Source organism: Chanos chanos, chromosome 5, assembly GCF_902362185.1.
Source record: "Chanos chanos chromosome 5, fChaCha1.1, whole genome shotgun sequence".
NCBI classification, from domain to species: domain Eukaryota; kingdom Metazoa; phylum Chordata; class Actinopteri; order Gonorynchiformes; family Chanidae; genus Chanos; species Chanos chanos.
The window spans coordinates 14,183,764-14,204,670 of record NC_044499.1 but is presented as its reverse complement, the minus strand read 5'-3'; the positions used below and the strand labels follow the sequence as shown (position 1 = coordinate 14,204,670).

The 20,907-nt window shown below is 39.3% G+C and overlaps 3 protein-coding genes across 4 annotated transcripts in view; all 3 read right to left on the bottom strand.

The window, feature by feature from the left end:
- Positions 1 to 353: 353 nt before the first annotated feature.
- On the bottom strand, positions 354 to 2,886 carry loxl5b (lysyl oxidase-like 5b). Its single transcript, XM_030774681.1, has 7 exons — positions 2,630 to 2,886; positions 1,938 to 2,542; positions 1,735 to 1,843; positions 1,207 to 1,344; positions 873 to 1,029; positions 643 to 738; positions 354 to 473 (listed from the first exon to the last, which is right to left on the bottom strand). The coding sequence occupies exons 1-7, from the start codon at positions 2,884 to 2,886 to the stop codon at positions 354 to 356; spliced, it is 1,482 nt and encodes a 493-aa protein (XP_030630541.1).
- A 5,744-nt stretch (positions 2,887 to 8,630) lies between these two features.
- On the bottom strand, positions 8,631 to 11,058 carry nmrk2 (nicotinamide riboside kinase 2). Of its 2 annotated transcripts, none has more exons than XM_030774251.1 (7): positions 11,033 to 11,058; positions 10,698 to 10,788; positions 9,766 to 9,850; positions 9,313 to 9,487; positions 9,122 to 9,193; positions 8,915 to 9,021; positions 8,631 to 8,716 (listed from the first exon to the last, which is right to left on the bottom strand). In XM_030774251.1, the coding sequence occupies exons 1-7, from the start codon at positions 11,056 to 11,058 to the stop codon at positions 8,631 to 8,633; spliced, it is 642 nt and encodes a 213-aa protein (XP_030630111.1). The 2 variants fall into 2 exon arrangements, with proteins under 2 accessions (XP_030630111.1, XP_030630112.1); XM_030774252.1 differs by having other exon boundaries at positions 9,766 to 9,814.
- Positions 11,059 to 17,125: 6,067 nt separating this feature from the next.
- atcayb (ATCAY kinesin light chain interacting caytaxin b) overlaps positions 17,126 to 20,907 on the bottom strand; it is a 6,031-nt gene continuing 2,249 nt past the window's right edge. Inside the window, exons 3-9 of the mRNA XM_030774529.1 lie at positions 19,576 to 19,812; positions 19,081 to 19,251; positions 18,682 to 18,784; positions 18,112 to 18,243; positions 17,814 to 17,900; positions 17,456 to 17,554; positions 17,126 to 17,165 (exon numbers count right to left, since the gene is read on the bottom strand). Of these exons, the coding sequence (XP_030630389.1) occupies positions 17,126 to 17,165; positions 17,456 to 17,554; positions 17,814 to 17,900; positions 18,112 to 18,243; positions 18,682 to 18,784; positions 19,081 to 19,251; positions 19,576 to 19,812 (869 nt within the window). The remainder of the gene's footprint in view (positions 17,166 to 17,455; positions 17,555 to 17,813; positions 17,901 to 18,111; positions 18,244 to 18,681; positions 18,785 to 19,080; positions 19,252 to 19,575; positions 19,813 to 20,907) is intronic.

The following is a 20,907-nucleotide window of genomic DNA, read 5'->3' as shown; positions in this document are numbered from 1 at the left end:
TTTTACAATTAGAAGGCATATTTCAAGTTATGTTGCAAAACCATGTGATGCGAAAGAGGCTAATAAGTACAAATGTTAGCAATAGGCTACTTCCTTCTCAACGCAGCCAGGTGGAATATTTAAACTTAGCTCACATCACTGCCTTCTTTTCTATTTAACTCCTGCAAAGACACAGAATTTAAGGAACACAATTAGGTTAATGCATTAAAAAATGCTTATGGTTGCTACACATCAGCTATTCTTAAATGGTCGTTTTGACACAATGTGCAAGTTGAAAAAAAACGATGAAATCTCAGTCAAGAAGCCTTGCTTGAAGTGTTTAAGACTAATCAAAATTATAAAAGAAGTTTTCCTTACCTGGTTACTCGACAATTTCGTGTCTGGACATAAGCGCCAGAATATATGATTTCACATCTCACTACATTATTGGAAAAATCTGATTCCTGAACCAAGAAATTAGGATTGACCGTCACCTGCAGACAAGAATACGCAAACCAAAGAGACATAAACAATTAACAGCTTACTGTGTTAAACATATGCTCTCTCATAATATGCTAATGTATTGCGTAAATGGAGGATGTTGATAGATGCCGTTAACACTAAAATCTTGCTTTTAACATTGTCTTTTGATTGGCCCCTTACCTTGAGGATATAGTTGCCTGGAGGAACATCTGTAATGTCAATCCACTGACAGTCAATGTTGGCAGCATAAGTGTCATGGCAACCCGGACTCAAACCCTGCAGCATGCAAACTTATCATTTCACAACAGCATAGAATACTCTTCAAAACCTAAACTTCTATGACTTCAAAGAGAAAAATGTGGATTTTGCAACTTGTTAAGACCTTGCACAGGGGTATGGAGGGGCTGTACCTGAGTGTGTGTTGTGCAAGCGTAGCGTCGATGGAAACCAGGCTCACAGCCAGTGTCTTCTAGGCAGAAACTTGCCTTGTGGCCCTCTGCCACTCGACGCCCTGTGTTAACATCTAGCAAATCATAATTGCTGAATGCATCCATACTGTGGTAATGTCTGAGAAGGACAGAGAGAGAGAGAGAGAGAGAGAGAGAGAGAGAAAGGGAGAGAGAGAGAAAGGTGCATTTATTTGTTTATTCATACCTTTTTTGTTATGGCAACATCATCCATCAGATAAGCTCAGATTGTACTAAAATGGATCTGAAATGCTATAATGTAATATTTTAGACTCACTGGTGACAGCTATGCCACTCCCACTGATGTCTGGGTTTAACAGGAAGGAAATCAGCTGTGCCTCGATTTCTGACCTTCTGTGGGAACCTTAGGAGAATCCTGTAGTCAATGTCTCTCACTGTAGGTCTATATGCTGACCTTGGAATGAAAACAGAAATAAAAAACACTTATTAAAATATAGCTGGGTGGATAAGTTGGAAGATGGATGTATAGATGGATGTGTAGATGGTTTGAACTGACGGATGAATCTGTTCCATTCATAATGACTGTGTTTTAATGCATAACAGCAAGTTTAATCTTTTATTCTGTTGGGCACCCATGGAAGAAGACTGAACAAGGGGACCCGAATCTTAAAACATACACTGATGTGTAGTTATGACAACACATCCTTCGTTTTATTTCTCGTTCACGTTATGATATTGTAGCCTAACATTCTTTAAGTGCACCCAGCTCAAGTAGAGAAGTCGCGCAAAAACTCACTTAGTGCTGACTAATAAAAATTCCACACAACCGATGATCAGAACTTACCGCGCAAGGCAGTTCTCTTCTGCAGCACATCGTAACGCATACATCTGCATGCGCTGAATGTATGTACCAGCCTGTATGGAATATGGATCTGGAACCAGGTCCGGAAGACCTAAAGACAGGACCACAATGACGTGCTTTTGTGAGCACACAACAATAGACCAAAAATCATCAAATTTAATATGACAGTCTGCATCACCTCTTACCGTTTTGGAAATATCTCGTGCCATAGCCAGTTCCAGGAGGGGGACGTCGAGAGCGGGTGACCGATCTTCCATTTGAAGGATAGGCATTGTAGAAAACCGTGTTCCTGTGGTTTTTCAAAGGGTTCCGAGGGTCGTCACTGGCCATGTCAGTGGGTGTCCCTGTATCCTCGATAAGTGTATTCTCCCCATTTGATGTGGATGCTGGAGCAACTCGATCAATATTGCCCATGTCGTGAGATTCATCTGGTCCGCTAAAAGAACTATAGTCAGGATTTGGGTAGGAATTTGTGTTTTCAATCATTGCTGGCTCTCTGGAAACAGGAACCGATGCGCCGGAGTTGCGCACTAGTTGATTATCAGCGCCTTGTGCCCCAGAGCCTCTCCGAACCACACTGTCCTCTTGAGCGGGACTGTTATTCCCTCCTCTTGGGACACCGCTACCTGAGAACTCGTGTAGCGTCCTTGGAACAGAGACATTTGTTCTGTTCATTTGGTCTGTGGTATAGCGGCGGGCGCCCGGAGAACCAGCAGTCCCTACACGTAATGCCGCCATAGGCTGCGACTGCCTGGCTCCAGGTGAGCGGCTGCCTGCTAGTATATACTGTCTGTTGTCTGGTCCCCGGACAATGGGCATTGGGTCATTGTGAGTATAGCGACCTGCATTTGAATTCGAAGTGCCCCTTCCCAAATGCGCGGCTCTGTCACGGATCCCGGGCGAGGAATGCCCAACGCCCTCGTTTCTGGTGCTCAAATAGACCCTGGACTGCCTTCTGGAGTGAAGCGGTGCGTGGTACTCGGATCCAGTACTTAATAAGCTATACACCTGCCCGTTATTCTCCCACTGAATCCTTTGCCTCCATGGGCCAACTCGATCTCTTGTTTGCTGTCCGATGATAAAGTGAACCAGACCTTGGAGCACATAGAAAAGCAAAACTGGTAACTTTGGCATTTTGAATGAAACTATTTAAGATAAATGTTGTGCCTGACAGATAAAATCGCAGTTATTCCAATGAAAAGTATGTGTGCACGGGAAGACGTCGCTTTGCGTTGCACACACAAGGTATGAGGTGCCAAAGCGACATAGCCTAAAATTTGCTGTGCGAACTTGAAAGGGTGAGGGGTTGCACCAGACAGACATTTATCAAAATGAGCTCGTTTACATACGCATGCACAGATAGGTTATTTTGACGTAAAAATGCACTTAACTCTCTCCTCTCCGGAACGCAGAATTACACAAGAGTTACACAGTATGTTATTGTTATACAGCTGTGTTGACTTAAAGCGCACCTCGTTTACTCGTGACATTTCTGCGCTCGTTTTGTCGTTTATTTGAATGGATTTCTTTTTCAGTAATTTGTCAAACTAACTGTAGCCTACGTTCGCTCAGAAAAGAACAATACGTTACGACTACGAACATTCCTGAAAATTGCAAAATTTTGGGGAAAAAGTTTGAAATGAATTGAAATGAAATATTAGAAGGCCTGCTTTACATTTCCTTCAGCATGTACCTTCTTCGATTTTCATTTGCAGTGATTTAAAATAAATATAGGCCTACGAATTTCCGTTAACAGGGACAATTTCTTGGCGAGGGTAAAACTAGAATAGAGCAGGTTGAGGCCACAAGGTGGCGGTGTGCATCCAGAAACAACAGCGACACATACACAAAATAAAAGCACTTCTTACAACGCAACAAGAGCAGGCTGATTGATGGAGAACGTTCTTTGTTATAGTTATAATGGAATCTTTAATCCTGCAACAGAGAATCGAATACACGAAATAACCCTGACCATTGTTTTTGATGAATGTAATTTAGGCCTGTCAAACCCATAGTGCACAGCACAACGTTTTTACTCTATGATAATCCTAACATGTAGTCGACAGTATAGACCCTATAGTTTTGTGTACATTTACTGTAATGCATTACCCTCAAATGTCGGCTGTGTTAAAATGGAGAGGCTCGGTTGCTACATTCACACATTCCCATCCTCATTTCTAATCCTGACCAACCAAAGTTTGAGGCTTGTCTTGTTAATGCGGTGTATCTTACATCAGGTAGGCCTATCCATCTTGTTAATGAGTGTTAATGGGAGCCAAACGAAAATATCATATGCTACATTTCATACAGTACGACATCTTTATTGGTTAAACAGACAGAGACTGGAATTTGACGTGCTCGTTGCACAAAGCAGCTTAATTTGTGCCTATTAAAGAACACCTGTGATCCAATGAGGGCGACAAAGAAGTGTCCTGAGATCGACACTGAGAGCGTATGCACTTTGTGTAGCGTCCTGAGCGAAGTCTTTCACTAGCCAGGTCGACACAGACTAAGATTCCTGTCTGTCGCGTCTGGGAAATTATTGGCTCAACTTGCGAGCCAAATAGGGCAAAAGTACACGAGGTGTCTTACGGCTATTATTAACTGGAAAGTTGAGACTTTCCAAAATAAGCCCGGGAACGCCCCTTGAGTTAGGATGTATAAGAGGAGCGGATCCATACACACTGTTTGGCACAAGATACTACCCCTGAGCAGGATACTAAGATACAAAGTTTAGCCTACAGTAAGTATAACTCATTACATTGAGTATTTACTTGTGTGTCTAAAGGTGAAAATGAGTAAACAAATCACCACAAAAGTTGTTGCTGCCACAAAGTTTGAACTTGTCTGTTTTAATTGGCATAAGTAGCACAGATGTCGAAAATAAAATGTTGGAAATGTGTTGACGCTCCTGGTTGTTTTCATGAAACACATTTAACGTATGTAAATAAAGTTTTCCCCGTGTGTTGCTCCCGACATTAAACTAATGTTTCTACGCTTTGAATATATTTCATTTCATAAATCTAGGTATCCAGGGCTGCACTGATCTTTGCCTCTTGTGTGATTAAACGAAGATGGTCTTTATTGGTTTTACAACAAGAAATCCCAAAAGGAATATACCTGTCCTCTTTTCCCATACACCCGAAGCCGCGTAGAGAAAAATTTCACATCAACTAAAGGAGTATCCAACTAAATGATAGTGCCCGATGGGCTGAAGGTCACCTATACTTAACATCTGATCATGAGGAACCATTACATCAGGTGAGACAACGAATGCTGAATTACTCCTCTAAGGACCTAACGCAGTAGGGTACTATCGTTCTCCGCTGTGACCATCTAACCACCAAGGGACAAGCTTTAAGTAAAGCTTTAAGTTCGAAGCAAAACGCATACAAAGGAGCATAGCAACGGATGTAGAGAGTATTACGGGATTACATTTTTCACACGAGATACGTTTGTTCGTAATCGATATTGATCAAACAACACGATTTTTATCAAAACTATATCCATGGGACATAACACGGGTTACTAAATGATCAAGAGTCAACTTGTTTATTGACCCAGTTGAAGTGCAATAAAGAACCCTCTATAGGTTATTGTTTGCAAACCATTCCAGTCAAACCATGAGTCGGTCTTGAGTGTGCTGTTTATGTTCGTAATGACACAAGGGTATTTTTAAAGACTTATTAATTTTTTTTCAGTTGTAAAAACATATCAGACAGGAATATATTTCGTGAAACAAGCTCTAGTTTGACCTTGGAAATGATTCGTTAAAGGGGAGTGGTTGAATATTAACACGAGACCCTGTTAGTGGTATCACTGATTGTCAGATTTTATGATCGCTGAGTTATGAGCCATACACGTGTTAATGTAGTCTCATGTTCTCAATCAATAAAAATGTCTGCTGAAACCTGTGACATACAGTACCTACCGAACGGTAACCACGTGTTTGACACTTGGCTGCTTTATTTTCACTTTGACATCGAGAAATGTCATTGCTTACATTAGATGTAAGAACAGCTCCAAATAAACAAACGTTCTCTTTTGAATAGGTAAGGTCGTGAGAAATTAAATTCTGTATTCCAAGCTCTACTGGTCTGAAAGGTAAGAAACGGTTCGTAGACAAACCCAGCGCATTTCAGACAGAAATAAGCGGTTCACAGTATTGCTCAAGAGCTCGTCTATTGCAGTACTTTTCCATGAAGTTTGGACGAGCTCAGTGATGATAATCAATCATACCATGTCACATAAACCACTGACACAGCCAAACATTATGAGACAGGAACTGGGAACATGTTATTTTAAGATGTGCCTGCATATTGATTTGTTTTGTGTTTCGTGTGTAAGGTACATTGAAATAAGTCTCTAAATGTCACATGGCATATTCAAAGCCAATGAAGGACCTCATATAGAAAAACATATTTAAAAAAAGCATCCTAGGACTGCAGCACAAGCTGACATCCTTTACATCAGCTTTACTTAATTGATTTAAAGAGCTAGCTTGGCTCTATTTGGATACATTAGTGAGGACTGAAAATATATTGAGTCATTTAACAAATATAAAACATATATCTCATACATTCACACAGCTGCTCTAAAGGGTAGGTCTGGTAGTGGGGCTATCTGAGGTATGAGAGTGCGTGACAACCTATTTTTATAGCATATTCTTTGTTATGTTGGTATCAGTAGAATGACACTCACTGGTGAAGTTTACTGTGGGATGTCATTCAATAACATCATGAAGGTGACCATGAAGTTATTGTAAGAGTTGAATAACAGAATGGAGCCTCATTTTCATTCAAGCATAGCATTCTATCTTGTTTCTGTGTGAATGTGTGAATGGGTTTTTAGTGAGTATGTTTACCTGGTACCTAATATGCATTTACAACAATATTTAGTTTTGATCCTACTTTAATATACATGTACATGATAGCCAAACCAACAGTATTAATTTTGGGGTGGAACATAAACCCTCGGGGGGTATATTTGCTACCACTGGTCAATACTATGAAGGACGTGATGACCACCAGTCTTCTTCTCTATATGTGACTATGCCAAACTGTTCACGAGTGGATTAATGACATGCCAACAGTAGCTTTTGGCAGCTGTCCTATGCCCTACATAACCTTGATTAAAGAAATACAAGACAATGTCAGTTATGACCAGTTCCTTCCTGTCCTTTCAAGAAAGGTTCCCTCAGAGTTCTGACCAACACATGCTGTCATGAAACAGTGTCTGGAACATTTTATGTAACAAAAAAAAAAGGTGGATCCCATGGCACGTCGTGGTGTGAATTTACCAATTTACGTTGCAGAAAAAAGTACATGATAGTTGACCCCACTCTCTGCTAGTGTGACGTGTGAGAAAAGGCCATCCCAGTTCTCACCTTTCCCCCCCTTGCAAGGCATTGTGGGTGAGGAGTGAGGCAGCTGGCCCTGAGTCAGGGGTGAGTGTGGGTATGAAGATAAGGGCGAGGAGAAGTGGTCAGAGACGTGTGCCCTTCTATTTAAAGAGGCCACTTTCCCCTCCTGACACTGCTGGTATCTGGACTAAAATATAAACCCCCCCCCCCCCCCTTTCAGCTGCCCACTCCCAGTTGGCACGTCAACCCTTCTGACAATGTATCACAAGACACAAGTGGCCTTCCCAAGCTATTTTAAATGCCATAACATACAGCCGGTAAGAGTTTTCATATTTGCTTCACCACTTCCTCCTTTTGTGACTTTCCTCTGCTGTAAAAGTTTAATCTTTGATACAACATGGTCAATACAGTTGATGGTAACACGGTCAATGTTGCTATATGGTTAAGAGTTTATCTCATGTTTGAATTGTTCTTGGTATCTTTATAAAACTGTGGTGTGAGTCATTTTGCTAAGAGGCTTATCAAGGTCTTATCATTAGTCTCACATATCACGTGGCAGTTTAATAAGTCAAAATCCTCAATGTCATTCCCAAGATTTAATGTGATACAGTAAATGCTGTTTCTTAAGCTGCAGTTTGTCTATGATATCCAACAGTATGTTGTTCAGTACTATGCTAGATTGTTCACATATTTACTAAGCAATTTGTTAATCCATTAATTCATGTAGGGTTGCTGTTAAATATCTGGGTTAGTGAATATTGGCACTGGAAAGTACAGTGTATGCTCCCTGCATATTGCAGTTTTACTTTGTTTTTTGAATAAAATGATTTATCAAATTGAAGGTGTAATCTGGTATTTTACTGTGCCTGATCAGAGTTTCGATTTGCTGAGGTTTTGATATATTTGTTTAGTTCACTAGTGTTTTGTTTCTATTACTACATTTATGTTAAAATTTGTGGTTCAATATCACAAATCACTATGGTTCAAACATGTTCTGCATCTACAATGTTCAAAATAAGACCATAATATCACTTGGTTGTTGAAACTTATTTATTTATTATTATTTATTTATTATTATTATTTAAATATATGTACTTGTTCTCATGGACTATCAATAAAGACATGACACATAGACTGGATTCAAATGCCTTTTTGATTGAAGACACACAATTTTTCTATGACATTAGGTTACAGTACAATAAGAACAATTAGCAGTCATTCCACTACACAGTCCAGACATAATATTCACTTATAAAAGAAAACATACATTTAACTCAACAATAAAAAAGCACAGACTTTTGCACAAGTTGAAAATAAAATACTTTAAGATATTATTTACAAAAAAATACCTTAATGGCAGAGGTGTTTAACTTAAATGAGCATATTTACAATTCTATACACAAGTGTCTTCAGATGTCCAGTCTTCCTGCTGTAAAGAGATCAAAACGAAAAGTTATTAGCAGTGACAGTAAGAAAGGATCAGATGATGAATGAAATGGATGGATAAAGCATTTACCTATAAACTGTTCAGCAGGGTGTTCTGGATGTCTTCATACACTTGGCTGTAGATTTCATCCTTGGATTTTGTGCCATCAAGATATTCTGGGGGCACACATCAGACATAAAAAAATTTGACCCAAATGCGATTTCTTAAACAACATTGGTCTCCTTCCACCTACTTTAGATCATTTTAATGTCAGATTACTGAAATACTATATCTATACACTCTATACTATAAAGTGTATAGATATACTATTATATATCAGTGATATTATCAGTGGGTCTGTTCTATGTACTTACGAATAGCCCTGCAGTTGTTCTCCATCTCTTTCCTGTGCTTCAAGTACATTGGCCACACATGGCCGTCAAACAGACCAGGAGGGTCAGGGACTGTGTATGTCCTTGTGCTGAACACGGGAGAGAGGAACATTTTTTATTATATATTTCATGTCATTTACACATAATCTCTTGTACATGTACATATTAATCAGTTGAAAAGCGTCTTACCTTCTTCTCCTTTTGCACTCCTCATATGGAATGGTGACATAATAACATTTGTTGTATATGTCAATCAAAGGTCTAAAGAGACAGAAAGAAGCAAAAGACAACAAAAATTGTAGATTAGAGAGTCTGTTATCAAGCTCTGTGATATCTGTGAATTAGTGACAGTGGTATAGATGGGTGTGAGGGAGACATACTGGTAGTTGTAGAGCAGAAATCCCTCTACAATGAGAATATGGATCTCATTCTCAGGATCAGATTCCTCTGGTAGAGGTGAAACATTGACGCCGTGTGAACGGGCAAACTTCACTGGGTTCTCAATCCAGCCTTTCACAGTGTTTACCATAGCCTCCATATCCAGAGCTGTGATCACTGTACAAAACAAGCAAACAGAGAAAAACGTGTCTCACAAGCCAGGAAACCAGAACAATGCCTATGGGAAAAAAAAACTTTTTACTTCACTCTCTGCTTCTCTTTTTTTTTTTTTTTTTTTTTTTTTATTAAGAGAGGTGATATTACTTCATGTTAAAATAATGATACTCAAATTATTTGACTAATTTGGATTTAGGACATGTTACAGAAAACAAACATTATGGTCATGGAAAGGTGAAAATACATTACTGGTTTCCTACAGCGAAATCCACTCTTACCATCCCACTGTCTAAAGCCGTCTTCCCCGACCTCTATTTGATCTTGGGGCTGCAATAACAGTGACCAATAAAACATTGCTGCAGACTGTTCAGGCAGTGCTGATCTCACCTGGACATGAGACGCCAAGCCCTCAGGCTAAAGGTGATTGCTTTAGTCGGTACGACCCTTTTTGAAAACTATGATTCAATGTACCCCTTAGGCACATTCTCCACTAAAAGTCTTACTGGACTGGGCACAGATCATTGGGACAATATGTACTCTAGTTTAGACTGATGGGAAAAGACTCATATGATTTTAGCTTGTAAAATGTTTTTGAAATATAGTAACCTCCTAAAACTTTATGATTATATTCATATAGTTGTAGTGATGACAGCGGGCCAAGTGTGTAGAATGTATGGCTGCTACTGCTATATTACTGAGATAACAAACATATTTTTGGCTTCAGAGGTATGGTGAAGGCCAAGTCCACTGCTAAATAGCGGTTGAACACGAGAGACTGTGTGAACTCATTTATAAAAGGATTAGAATCACTGCCATTGGTTTTACTGTGAAGATCGATGGTAGTGATTCTATAATGTATTCTTTCTGCTGTTGATCATGCAGATCATTTCATCTCTGTGTTTTGAGGTTGGCTGTCCAGGAGAACATCAGCATATGTGTTTTAATACCACACGCCACGTCAAACATGTACAATATATCTACTTAAACAACAGACAAAATCTGTGCATTTACATCTAGCGTCAGTATAATATCCTGGTACTGCTGCAGACCGTTTTCTACAAAGCAAATGGCTTTCCAAGAATCAATGGAATCTTACGGTTACCGTGAGGCTTAGTAGGAAAACTTCTAATGACCAAGACATCAACTGACTTCACAAACACAGAAAAATAAAAGTGAAAAAACAAATGAAAAGGCTCGTGTCTGTCAGTACCTTGAAAAAGTCGTCTTGATGTATCACACAACAATTCGGTAATGACTTGAGAAGTCGATTTGTCAGAGTTGTTTTCCCACCATTGGTTACGCTATTAACGAAAGAGACAAGAAGCTGTGAGATCACTAAGATTTTTCACTGTGCACTCATTTATTTACTTACATAAAGTAATCTAGGCAGCACAATCGAAAGTTCAGAACTTTGGAATTTCTATTAATCTACTCAGACCACAGCAACTGTAGTAACTGATGTAATAGTTAGCTGTGGAAAAAGCAGTTGCAACGAGAAACGATTCAAGTTAGAATGCCTCTATGATACTGGGGTTTCCTACTTACCCTCCGATTCCAATGATGCACTTCATTTTGATCTCTTTAGCTTGGTCTTTACTAAGGAACAAATAATACGGAGATAACTCCTAAAACAAACGAATTATAGACCAATTAGGAAAGGCCTAGGAATGCTTTTAGCAGTCTTCCTCCTATCTTCCCCCAATGACCACCAGTCCTTACTACTTCATTGATAGACTAGGGTTTCTTAAGCAATTTATAGACCTTTTGAGTATACGTCATTTTGGGTACAGGTCACTCGTGCTCACTCTTCGCCAATGAGGTTCAATTACTCTGACCAATCACACACCACTGTCCATCGCCGTTATCCAACCAATGTTTGTACCGTCTCATTGAATTTGCATAACGGCAAAGATCCAACTTTGCACCTGTCGTTCTTTATCTGTCAGCACGTATTACCACCGCTGAGGGCTGATCGACTCTTGAAAAAAGTATGTTTGAAGTTCTCAAACAGTGGAAATGTACAAGATATCATGCCGCTTATCACGTAGAAACTGTGTTTATTACTGATTCAAAGCACAGGGTATGGTCGTTGCCTTTGGAAGAGGGATGAGCTATGTGTAGTAAGAACATTATTACGTTTATCAGTGACACATTCAAAATGAAATTGTCATCAAAGATGAATAGTGCAACTCCTAAAAAATAACGAAACTTTTAAGGATATTGTTTAATTTTCAAGCTAAATTTTTATGTGTCATTCATTTTCTACATGAATGAGGTTATTGCAGCCTGTAATTCTTATGGCACACTATTCATAAAAAAGGATTAAAAATTGCCTTATGCCACAAATATAATGTAGAAATAATAATAAACCCCCTTTCTTAATGGAGTTATGAAATTTTCCATTCTGCTGTGGAGTCTAAATATTTATGTTTAAATACTTTTCGCCAGAAGAGAAATGGGATTAAGACTAAAATGAATTAGTGCTTAGTGGGTTCTGCATATTATAGATCTGTGTTGAGTTTTTCAACTGAAACCTGACTTATCCCTGATTTAATATTTTACATGGTCAGTTTTACTGTACTTGTTCGCTCCAGCTCTTCATGTCTGGTCATCTGATCATAAGATCAGTCAACTGATCACAGTTGAAAAATAGTTGACAAATTTGTTGTGACAGCTGTGGTATCATGAAAAGAAACACAGTGTCATGAAAAGTTACAGTCTATATATGTATATGACTGACATTTATAAAGTTATAGTCTATATATGTATATGATACATATGTGTATGTATCTGTATATGATTACTACACTATGAAAGGCTTTACATCATATGTGCATGGAGCTACTATAAAACCATGACATTTACAATTCCATTTTCCAGTTGCTGGTTTAAGTGCTTCCAATTCCTTAACGGCTGCAACTAGAAACGAAGTTGGCACAGGAAGTGAGAATTTCCCCAGGGTTTTGGAAAAACTTCCGTACTTATGCCGGCCTGCACTGGTTCCAGGTTTCATGCTATATTTGGCTCGGTGTGTGGCTACTGTTCACGTCACAGATGCTTCTGATGCAACTCATAAGTCTACAACCCTGGCCCGCGGACATGTGACTGCCCTAGACTGATCATGTACATCTCAGAAGTGAGAGTCATCAGGGTCAACCTAATGTCCTATAGGTAAAAGCCAAATCATTGTTTCTCTTAACACCATTAAACTGAAATTCTCTGTTTATGGATGCTACCATCAGCAAAGCTTTTCCAGTTGAATGTGGTCTGAGTCATCACTGTGTTTCTTTTCCGTGAGGTGTATACAGAAATTTACAATAAATTTTGTTTTTATTTAGTTTAGAATCTTTTATCTCAATGCCTTTCATTTTCATTTTTTTTAAGGAGATGTGCTTTAGAGCACGACAACTTGGGAGAGCTGACTGGTGTCACTGTTATCTCTTTTAAGGAAGATTTTGAACAGATATTTTTCTTTGATGTATTTCGTTGAGTCATGGCTGAGATGAAGCGGACACAGTTAACTGGCAAGGGTTACATGTGGGATTTGTGTTCTTATCATATCTGTGAACTGTGTACTTAAACTTACCATGTTTTAATGATAACCACTGTTATTGCACTACAGATAAGAACAAAGCATTGAGTAGGAGGTGTTCTATCCTTCAAAAGACATGAGGCAGGGCTTAGCCTAATACCACACACAGGGAAATTAAACACTCAATGGCTTTTTATAGTTTAGGTGTATGGCAAAAGCTATCTATGTGAACAATTAGCTCGGAAACCTCAGAGTATTTGCGATTGCTATCTTAATTGCACTTTTCCAGGAATTTAAATGATTCAGGAATTTAAATGATCTGCCCTCTTTTTTTTCACAGTAGAGTGGGAAGATCTGAGCAAGGTTTTGTGTACATGCAACAAGATGGTGGGAGAACAAGACCGACCCTTATCTAAGACTTCTCTCTCTCTCTCTCTCTCTCTCTCTCTCTCTCTCTCATCTCTTATTTTATCAACAGTTGTGTGAAAAGCAATTGCCGAAGAGGAAAATGTCAGTCTGTGTGACTTGACTAAGATTTCATTTTCTCATTACCTGTTGCAGCAGAACAGGATGGTATTCTCACACCATAAAATACAATATTTCCCAAACAATACAGTTATAAACACTCTAAGTCATAAAGCCTTCGGGGTATGACAGAAGTAACAAGTCTGTTTTTGGTTACTTGCACAAATGTACTGAAATACACTCAGTGCTATCAAGATAGGAAGCTATGCTTCTTACAGCTTCTTATGACAATAAAAGACCATGTGACCATGGACTTTTTCGTAGCAGTGTGACTGTTTATTGTTGCTGCCCTTTCGTCATATTTATGAAACATTTTTTGAGATCCCGTGGCAATATAAACGTTGTTTTGTGAACTTTCCGCTCTCATCTGCTCTTTGTGATAGGTGAGATCAGTAAGCTCAGTAAGCCCTCTATTCAGGAAATGCTGAAGAGTTTTAAAGTGGAGGCAAATTCAACAAAATACAATACATGTGTGCAATTTCATAATTAAACTTAGCTTTTAAAATGCTCGGCTGGATGTTATGGATGTTTAAGGGGCTAAATATCTTTTTTTTTTTTTTGGTCAAATGTAACAATAGAAATGGAAAATACAGTTGCTCATAATGAAAAATCCAAGACTTGACATTTACAGTTTTATTATTATGTTTTGAATGTGTCAGTAAATCACTTCACTCTATGCACAAAATAATATATCATCTATGAAACAGAATTCAAAATGCAATTGTTTACATACATTATACATACAGAATGATCATGTACATTATATATAACGACTTAGTGACACTCTGATGATGTTGTACAGTCATAATGCACTGCATGACATGCTAGAAACCTGCATGACTCCCTTAACGTCACAGCACCACCCCAAAATGACCCTGTATCTTTGGCTATCAGTATGTTGTTCACTATCAGTATGTTGTATATAATATATATGTTAATATATATATATATATATTAACATTTCATAGTTGCAGGCAGTTAAATGTCATCAAATTACTCTTTGTGATACCATCATGGGGGGAAACACCGTAACATGGAGAAAAAAGTTAGTTTCCCTGGTGAAAGAGGTAATGGACATGATGACGGTGTTACAGAAGTCTGTCCAGACAAGTCTGCTGGAGTATTTCATATACCACACACCCAGAGACTCATTAAAATATCTACAGTACAATAACAGAGGATAAATCCTCACTGGTGATAAGAAAAATATACAGTATGTACTACACACAGCAGGGTAACCCAATGATAGCGTATCAGTACCCACAGATATTACATTAATGAACTGAATTGTAACCTTAACAGCACACATGACTGTCCATAGATCGCTCCCTGCATGTCTTCGATTTCACAACTGTCATATTATCCTAACAGCATGGAGAGAGAAATATATGAGCACACGATACAAGAAAACTACCCGACGCTACTCACTCTGTGAGAAAGAGATTCTGAGGCGGTTCTGTAAAAATTGCGTACTTGAACAACCAAATTACGTGAAGACAATTTGATAATAAATTACAATTGTTTTTTCCTCTTTGCTTTAGAAAAGATTGACTGTTGTGCTTATCTTCCATTCTGCTGGTATGAATTTTTTCACCGAAAGAGCACACCTTTTTCTGTCTTTCTTTTTTTTTTCTGAAAAGGTAACACAATGTTCCAATACTTTTAACTCAATCTGATACAAAAAAGCACCGCTCCTAAACATTTGACAACACTGTCCACAGTTATACTGTTTCACCCTCTTTTTTTTTTTTTAACTGTGGCTTTATCCAGCAGCAACACAGGCCAGTATTTGGCTCAGTTCTGCTTGTATGATGCATATGAGATATTGACTGTAGAATAATGATGATGTTTCTGAACGCCACCCCTTATGTTGTCCTCAGATATGTCCTCTTTAGCAAACCAGTTCCTTATCATAACTGTTAGAGCTGAGCTTAGACGGAGATGCGACGATTTTACAGCTCATGATTTTACTGTAAAGAAAAAATATTGAAGGAAATGAAATCATATTATGAGATGATAACATTATATATATATATATATATATATGTTATATGCATGCTAGATCCTTCACGGCATTTCTATATCATATGGTACTTTGCGTGCCATTTTAAGCAGCAAATTAAAAAAAATAAATCTGTATAAAACTTAACAACAAATAAACAACAAATAACTTATACAATAAAGAATAAGGTCCGCTAACTATCAAGACTATATGCATAGTAAGTGACAGAGCAAACATGATCCTCAATTACAGATCATGTATGATATGTATATTTCCCTATGTGCATTTCCAGCATTCATCTTCCCCCGCACCTCTTCTACTGATCAGAGAGAAAAGAAACTGAGACCTGAAGAATGTGCCTTCTGCACATACTATGAATGTCAAGCAAGTTATTAAGGCATTCCATTAAATGACCTGCCAGTTCCACCAGTGTGATATATAGTCCAGTCCACTGGTCAGTACAGCAAGGATTTCAAAAATAAATCACTGGGGCAACCCAGAGCCAGAGGGAGAGCGAGCGAAAGACAGAGAGAGAGATACAGAGGGTGTTAGAGAGAGAGAGAGAGAGAGAGAGAGAGAGAGAGAAAGAGAGAGAGACAGAGAGAGAGAGAGAGAGAGAGAGAGAGAGAGAGAGAGAGAGAGAGAGAGAGAAACTCCCAACACTCCCGTCATTGCACGGCTACAGCCCCGTATCAGTGGCCTGTCTAGTAAAAATAGCATCGATCGTTGGCAACGACAGTGTTTAAAAGAGACGAGCAGATGCACTTTACGTAACACAGGGTGTAGCGGAGCTTTTGAAAAATTCCATGGAGACCTGTGCTTGCACCCATTCAAACATGGAACTGTCCTAATATGGTGATACTGTCCGGTGGTCATTAAATTAATTCTGCTGCAAGACTCTACTGTTACATTCTCTTGGCTGGTCTTACCTAGTGCACGGTGTCAGAGCCCTTCTTCTGAGGCAACTGACTGTGGCCTAGAAGAGATTATATTCCACTCAGACAAACCAAAATATTTTGAGAGCCATCTTGAATGCAAAAAGTAAAAGAACTAAAATCCAAAACTACAACATGCATTCAAACGAAAGATTTAGCCATTAGAATACTGTTGCATGTAAGTCTCTAATGTGAGTCAGTGGCATGAATGCAAAGCATGAAAGCCAGAGTAAGAACTTCTGTGATGCTTGGTAAGTTACAATAAAAGAGATTGTGTCATGTTATTGGCTTCATCCATTACATTATTTATATTAACACATACCAAGGAAGTCAATACATTTGAATTTTTTATTTATTATGTAGGAGTGTATTCACCTCTGTGTAGCTGATGAAGACTCAATATGTTTCTGTTCTTGCTCCATTCTGTAATTAAATAAAGACAAGCCAACATGTATTGACAAATCGCACATGTATCACTTTACATTCGCACTTTATCAATAACTGCAAAATTAACTGTAGTGTAGTTTCTATCAAACCACATGACGCCAAAGATTTATCTCTCATGTCAGCCCTGACACCCTGGAAAAAGAACAGCTGATATTTGAGAGTCAGCAGAGAGGCAAGTCATGCAGAAATCTGAGCACTCACCTTTCCCTGTGTGCTTTAATTCTCTCCTCATCATACCTGAAAAAGGAAAGGCAGACCATTCTGTGACGAGGTTCTTCTCTGCCAAAGTGTTTGAAATTTTCCATTTGGTATCAAATCCTCTGTGTTCGTTATGTGTAGACACACAGTGGAAACCTGCCTCTAAATGAAAACTTAGGAGATCTACTACTTCAATCTCAAATCTGTTCAAATTTCTCTTGTCATAAGCCATTGTACAATCTGATTGCAGATTTGTACAAAACCATACTTTCTTGTTGCTTTACTATTTATCATATCAATTGCGCCCCCTGCTGTTGGTATGTACTCACTGCAGGACACACTCTGGGATCTGCACGTGGTCCATGGGTACGATCTGAGCCAACTCTTCCAGGCTGTTAACATAACGGATCTTCTCCATAAACTTTACGCTACAAAACAACAAAATAACAGTTATAAACCTATCCTGTGGTTGAATTATTTTCACTGGCTGATCAAAGTTCCTTTCTTGACTGTCTTCCATTTCTAATTTGTGAAAGCGTCTTATTGTGTACAATTACCATTACGTAATCTTTGTGGTGTTTTACCCATTACCTTGGGAGACTGAGATATGAACAAAACTGGAACAACATCACTGAACTGAACATATGAACAAAATAAAGGACAAGGGGTACAAGTGGGTACACTCACCTGATAAAAGGCCTTGAGATGGCTAGAACAGTGCGGATGAACCAAGATGGATGTGCAATTATCAGACACTTCAGATTTTTCCTCAACCTTGGAATAACAATGATCAGACCGACTCAGACATATTTAAGGAGTTACATAAAATTTCGGCGAATTTAACATTTTAGTCCACAGTTTCATAAAATGCACACTTTCATCTATAAATTCATATTATGGCTCTCTCAGAAGTGTCCAAGATTTCATCAATGTTTTATGATAGATTTTAAATTAAAATAGTCCTAAAAATATCAAATACCCATACCTTCTATCAATCATCTGATAGCACCTCTTCAGCCAGGAGATGCCTGGCATTTTTCGACGAGGAGTTGCTCCGTTCAGGTAGATTATCATGTAGTCCTCAGCCACCAAGAGCTCCAGGCTGCTAATAACATACCTGCATGGACACAGAGCCAGTGTATTCAGCTCCCTGATTAAACATTACATTTAACAGCTGAAATATGACACATTTAGGGGTGCTTCCATCAGTTGATGATGACATGTCTCAATATTAAGTTTTTGGAGGTCATTTAGAAGGAAAGTGACTACAATTTAAGTGTATAGTGAAGATGTTTTATGACCGTGATACATGACTTGGATGTTTTATGACAGGCTTGACAACTTTTGCAATAAACCACATGATATGGACTTTCATAAAATATTCAGACATTATTCTTGCTATGATACTGAACTCAGGAAAAGGATTTCTGTACAGTGTCATATCATGATATTATATGACAAAAAAAAAATCAACAGCAGTATTGCAGACCAACAGTGAGAAGCAAAAGTTAACTACTATTTCAGCATGCCTTGTTAGAAGAGTAAGTGACCTTACAGGAAGAGGTTTTCCATGATGTGATGATAGTCTGTACAACTGCTGTCAGGGAGATGGCAGGCAGCAAACACAATGATAGCATTCAGCCCTTCACCATAGTATCCTGCAATACCAAGCATATAATATTAATTGCATGGCTTGAATGATTAATGAAACCTAAAAGCTCTTACATCCTACAACTACTACCATATTTGTCTAACGCAGATGTAGATTCTGTCTTTTACATCTCATGTCTTGAATAATAGATGTAAAAGTCTGCCACAGTCCAGTAAAACTATGCTGAACTGAAGCAAATCAGATTCAGTTCCTCTTTGGTTTATCATGCTGAGTAAAACTGATCTCAGTAGAACTGCGCTGGTAACCGTGAACCCCGGTAAGGGCTAACGGAGTGAGACTGACCTCCATGAGTGACGACACGCAGGTAAGGTCTGATGACCTGCATGTCTATCCTGTGCTCCTTGTCTCCGATGATCACTGTCCTCCAGAGTCGACCTGCTCCGTCCCGCTCCTCACCCCCCTGCCCTGACCCGTCCCCTGGAGCACCCTTGGCTGATGCCACAGGGGTGTCATCTGTGGGGAAACAGATCTAGTCTAGGTGCCAAGCTTTTGATGACTTCAACATCTTATACAACATCTTATATATTATATAACCTATCATTCAGGGGAGTCTTATCGTTCAGAGGAGGAATGAAGGCATTAGGGACAACAAAGTGTTCCATGAAAAAGATGTAAGTGCTGGTAAATCTATAAATGAATGTCCCACAGGTTCTTAGGATATGTAAGAGAAGTGTTTGATAGATGATCTGACTGTTAAAATGTGAAACAAAGGGGAGCATCTGGGATCCTTTCCAAAAGCTTCGGGCTAAAATCATGTGATGACAGTGTGTTGCCAACCTTCCCATTCCAGCTCGTTGCCATTGGTAATGAACTCTAAAGAGTCTGTCTCATCCGGTGTGTCAATGTCATCCACGTTGATGTCCAGGTCATCAGGCGTATCCAGGAAGTCGTCGGAGAGGATGGACCCTTCGCTCTGGTCAAGTGATAGGTTCATCTCAGGGGCAACAAGGGTGCGACGTTTCCTATTGGCGGAGGATCCTCCCCCATGGCCAACATTCAGAGAGGTGGGTGGAGCTGAAAGAGGAGAGAAGTGGCACTTCAATCAAGAATCCTAACACATCATATCTGAACAGATACCAAACTGTCAGCATCAGCATATCACAAGACACAGTTAACACAAAGGTTTAGGCATAGATTGCTTAGGGATAGGGTAGCTTAGGGATGGGGTGGTCACAGTAGCTGACTCTGTGCTGGATCCACATGCGGTCCACTGCACATGTGCTTGAGCTGTGAATTGTTACACATTAAACTATATTATGCATTGTCAGTGTGAGTAAAAGTGGACCAAACTTTGGTTCCATCTGCAGTTTGGTTCTGTCTGCTAATAAGGCCTTTTTTACACCCAATATTTGAAGGAGATATCCATGTGCAAACGAATCATTATTGGATTTTCAAACTTTCATCCGCAGCGTGTTCAGACCTGGCGTTAAAACATTTATAACATTTGTCCCTGTTGTCCGCACAGATTGGATTAGAATTATGTCAAACAGGAAAGTGGGTAAAAGCACATATGTGATGTAGCGGAAAAGACGCTAGCCAGGGACCCAGGTTTGAACCCGGGTCTCTGCGGTTCTTCTGGCTTGGCTGATTGTCCACACAAACACAACTGGCAGTGTCTGTGGGAGGGAGGCCAGCACGGGAGCATTAGTATGAACCTCTGCATGCGTCACGGCTTCCTGTGGAAGTTCTCCACGCTCTGGTGAAAGGAAGTGGTGGCTGACTCCACAAGTATCGGAGGAGGCACGTGGAAGTCTGGCTTGGGCAAGGGGCAGGGAAGAACACTGGAATTAGACGTAAGCAAATTGGGAAGAAAAGGGGATAAAAATGCGGAAAAAAAAGAAAGTAAAACGCAGCAAACGGGTGTATATTGCAGACGTTTGCTTTAAAGGTAGTACAGTCACAGATCCAGTGATGGACGGATTTTAATGCCAGGGAGTCCTAAGGCAAAAAGGATCTGATCGGCATCTGGACCAGATGTGAAAGTGTCAGTGGTGGAGTGTGAGGTAGAACTGGGCCAACGTGGAAGAAATCTGGAAATGAGAAAATGAGTCTTCGCCCTGTTTAGACCAGATGTGAACACGACTTTAGCGATCTGGACCAGATTTAATG

Excerpts from the sequence above, each read along its gene's own strand:
- loxl5b (XM_030774681.1), bottom strand. The coding sequence starts at position 2,886 with ATGCCAAAGTTACCAGTTTTGCTTTTCTATGTGCTCCAAGGTCTGGTT. Across the intron at positions 2,543-2,629 it reads GGGATCCGTGACAGAGCCGC|ACAGTATATACTAGCAGGCA; the intron begins GCATTTGGGAAG and ends ACCAGACAACAG. Across the intron at positions 1,030-1,206 it reads GAGTGGCATAGCTGTCACCA|ACATTACCACAGTATGGATG; the intron begins GTGAGTCTAAAA and ends TGTCCTTCTCAG.
- nmrk2 (XM_030774251.1), bottom strand. The coding sequence starts at position 11,058 with ATGAAGTGCATCATTGGAATCGGAGG. Across the intron at positions 9,488-9,765 it reads CGGCTTTAGACAGTGGGATG|TGATCACAGCTCTGGATATG; the intron begins GTAAGAGTGGAT and ends TGTTTTGTACAG. Across the intron at positions 9,022-9,121 it reads GAGTGCAAAAGGAGAAGAAG|CACAAGGACATACACAGTCC; the intron begins GTAAGACGCTTT and ends TCCCGTGTTCAG.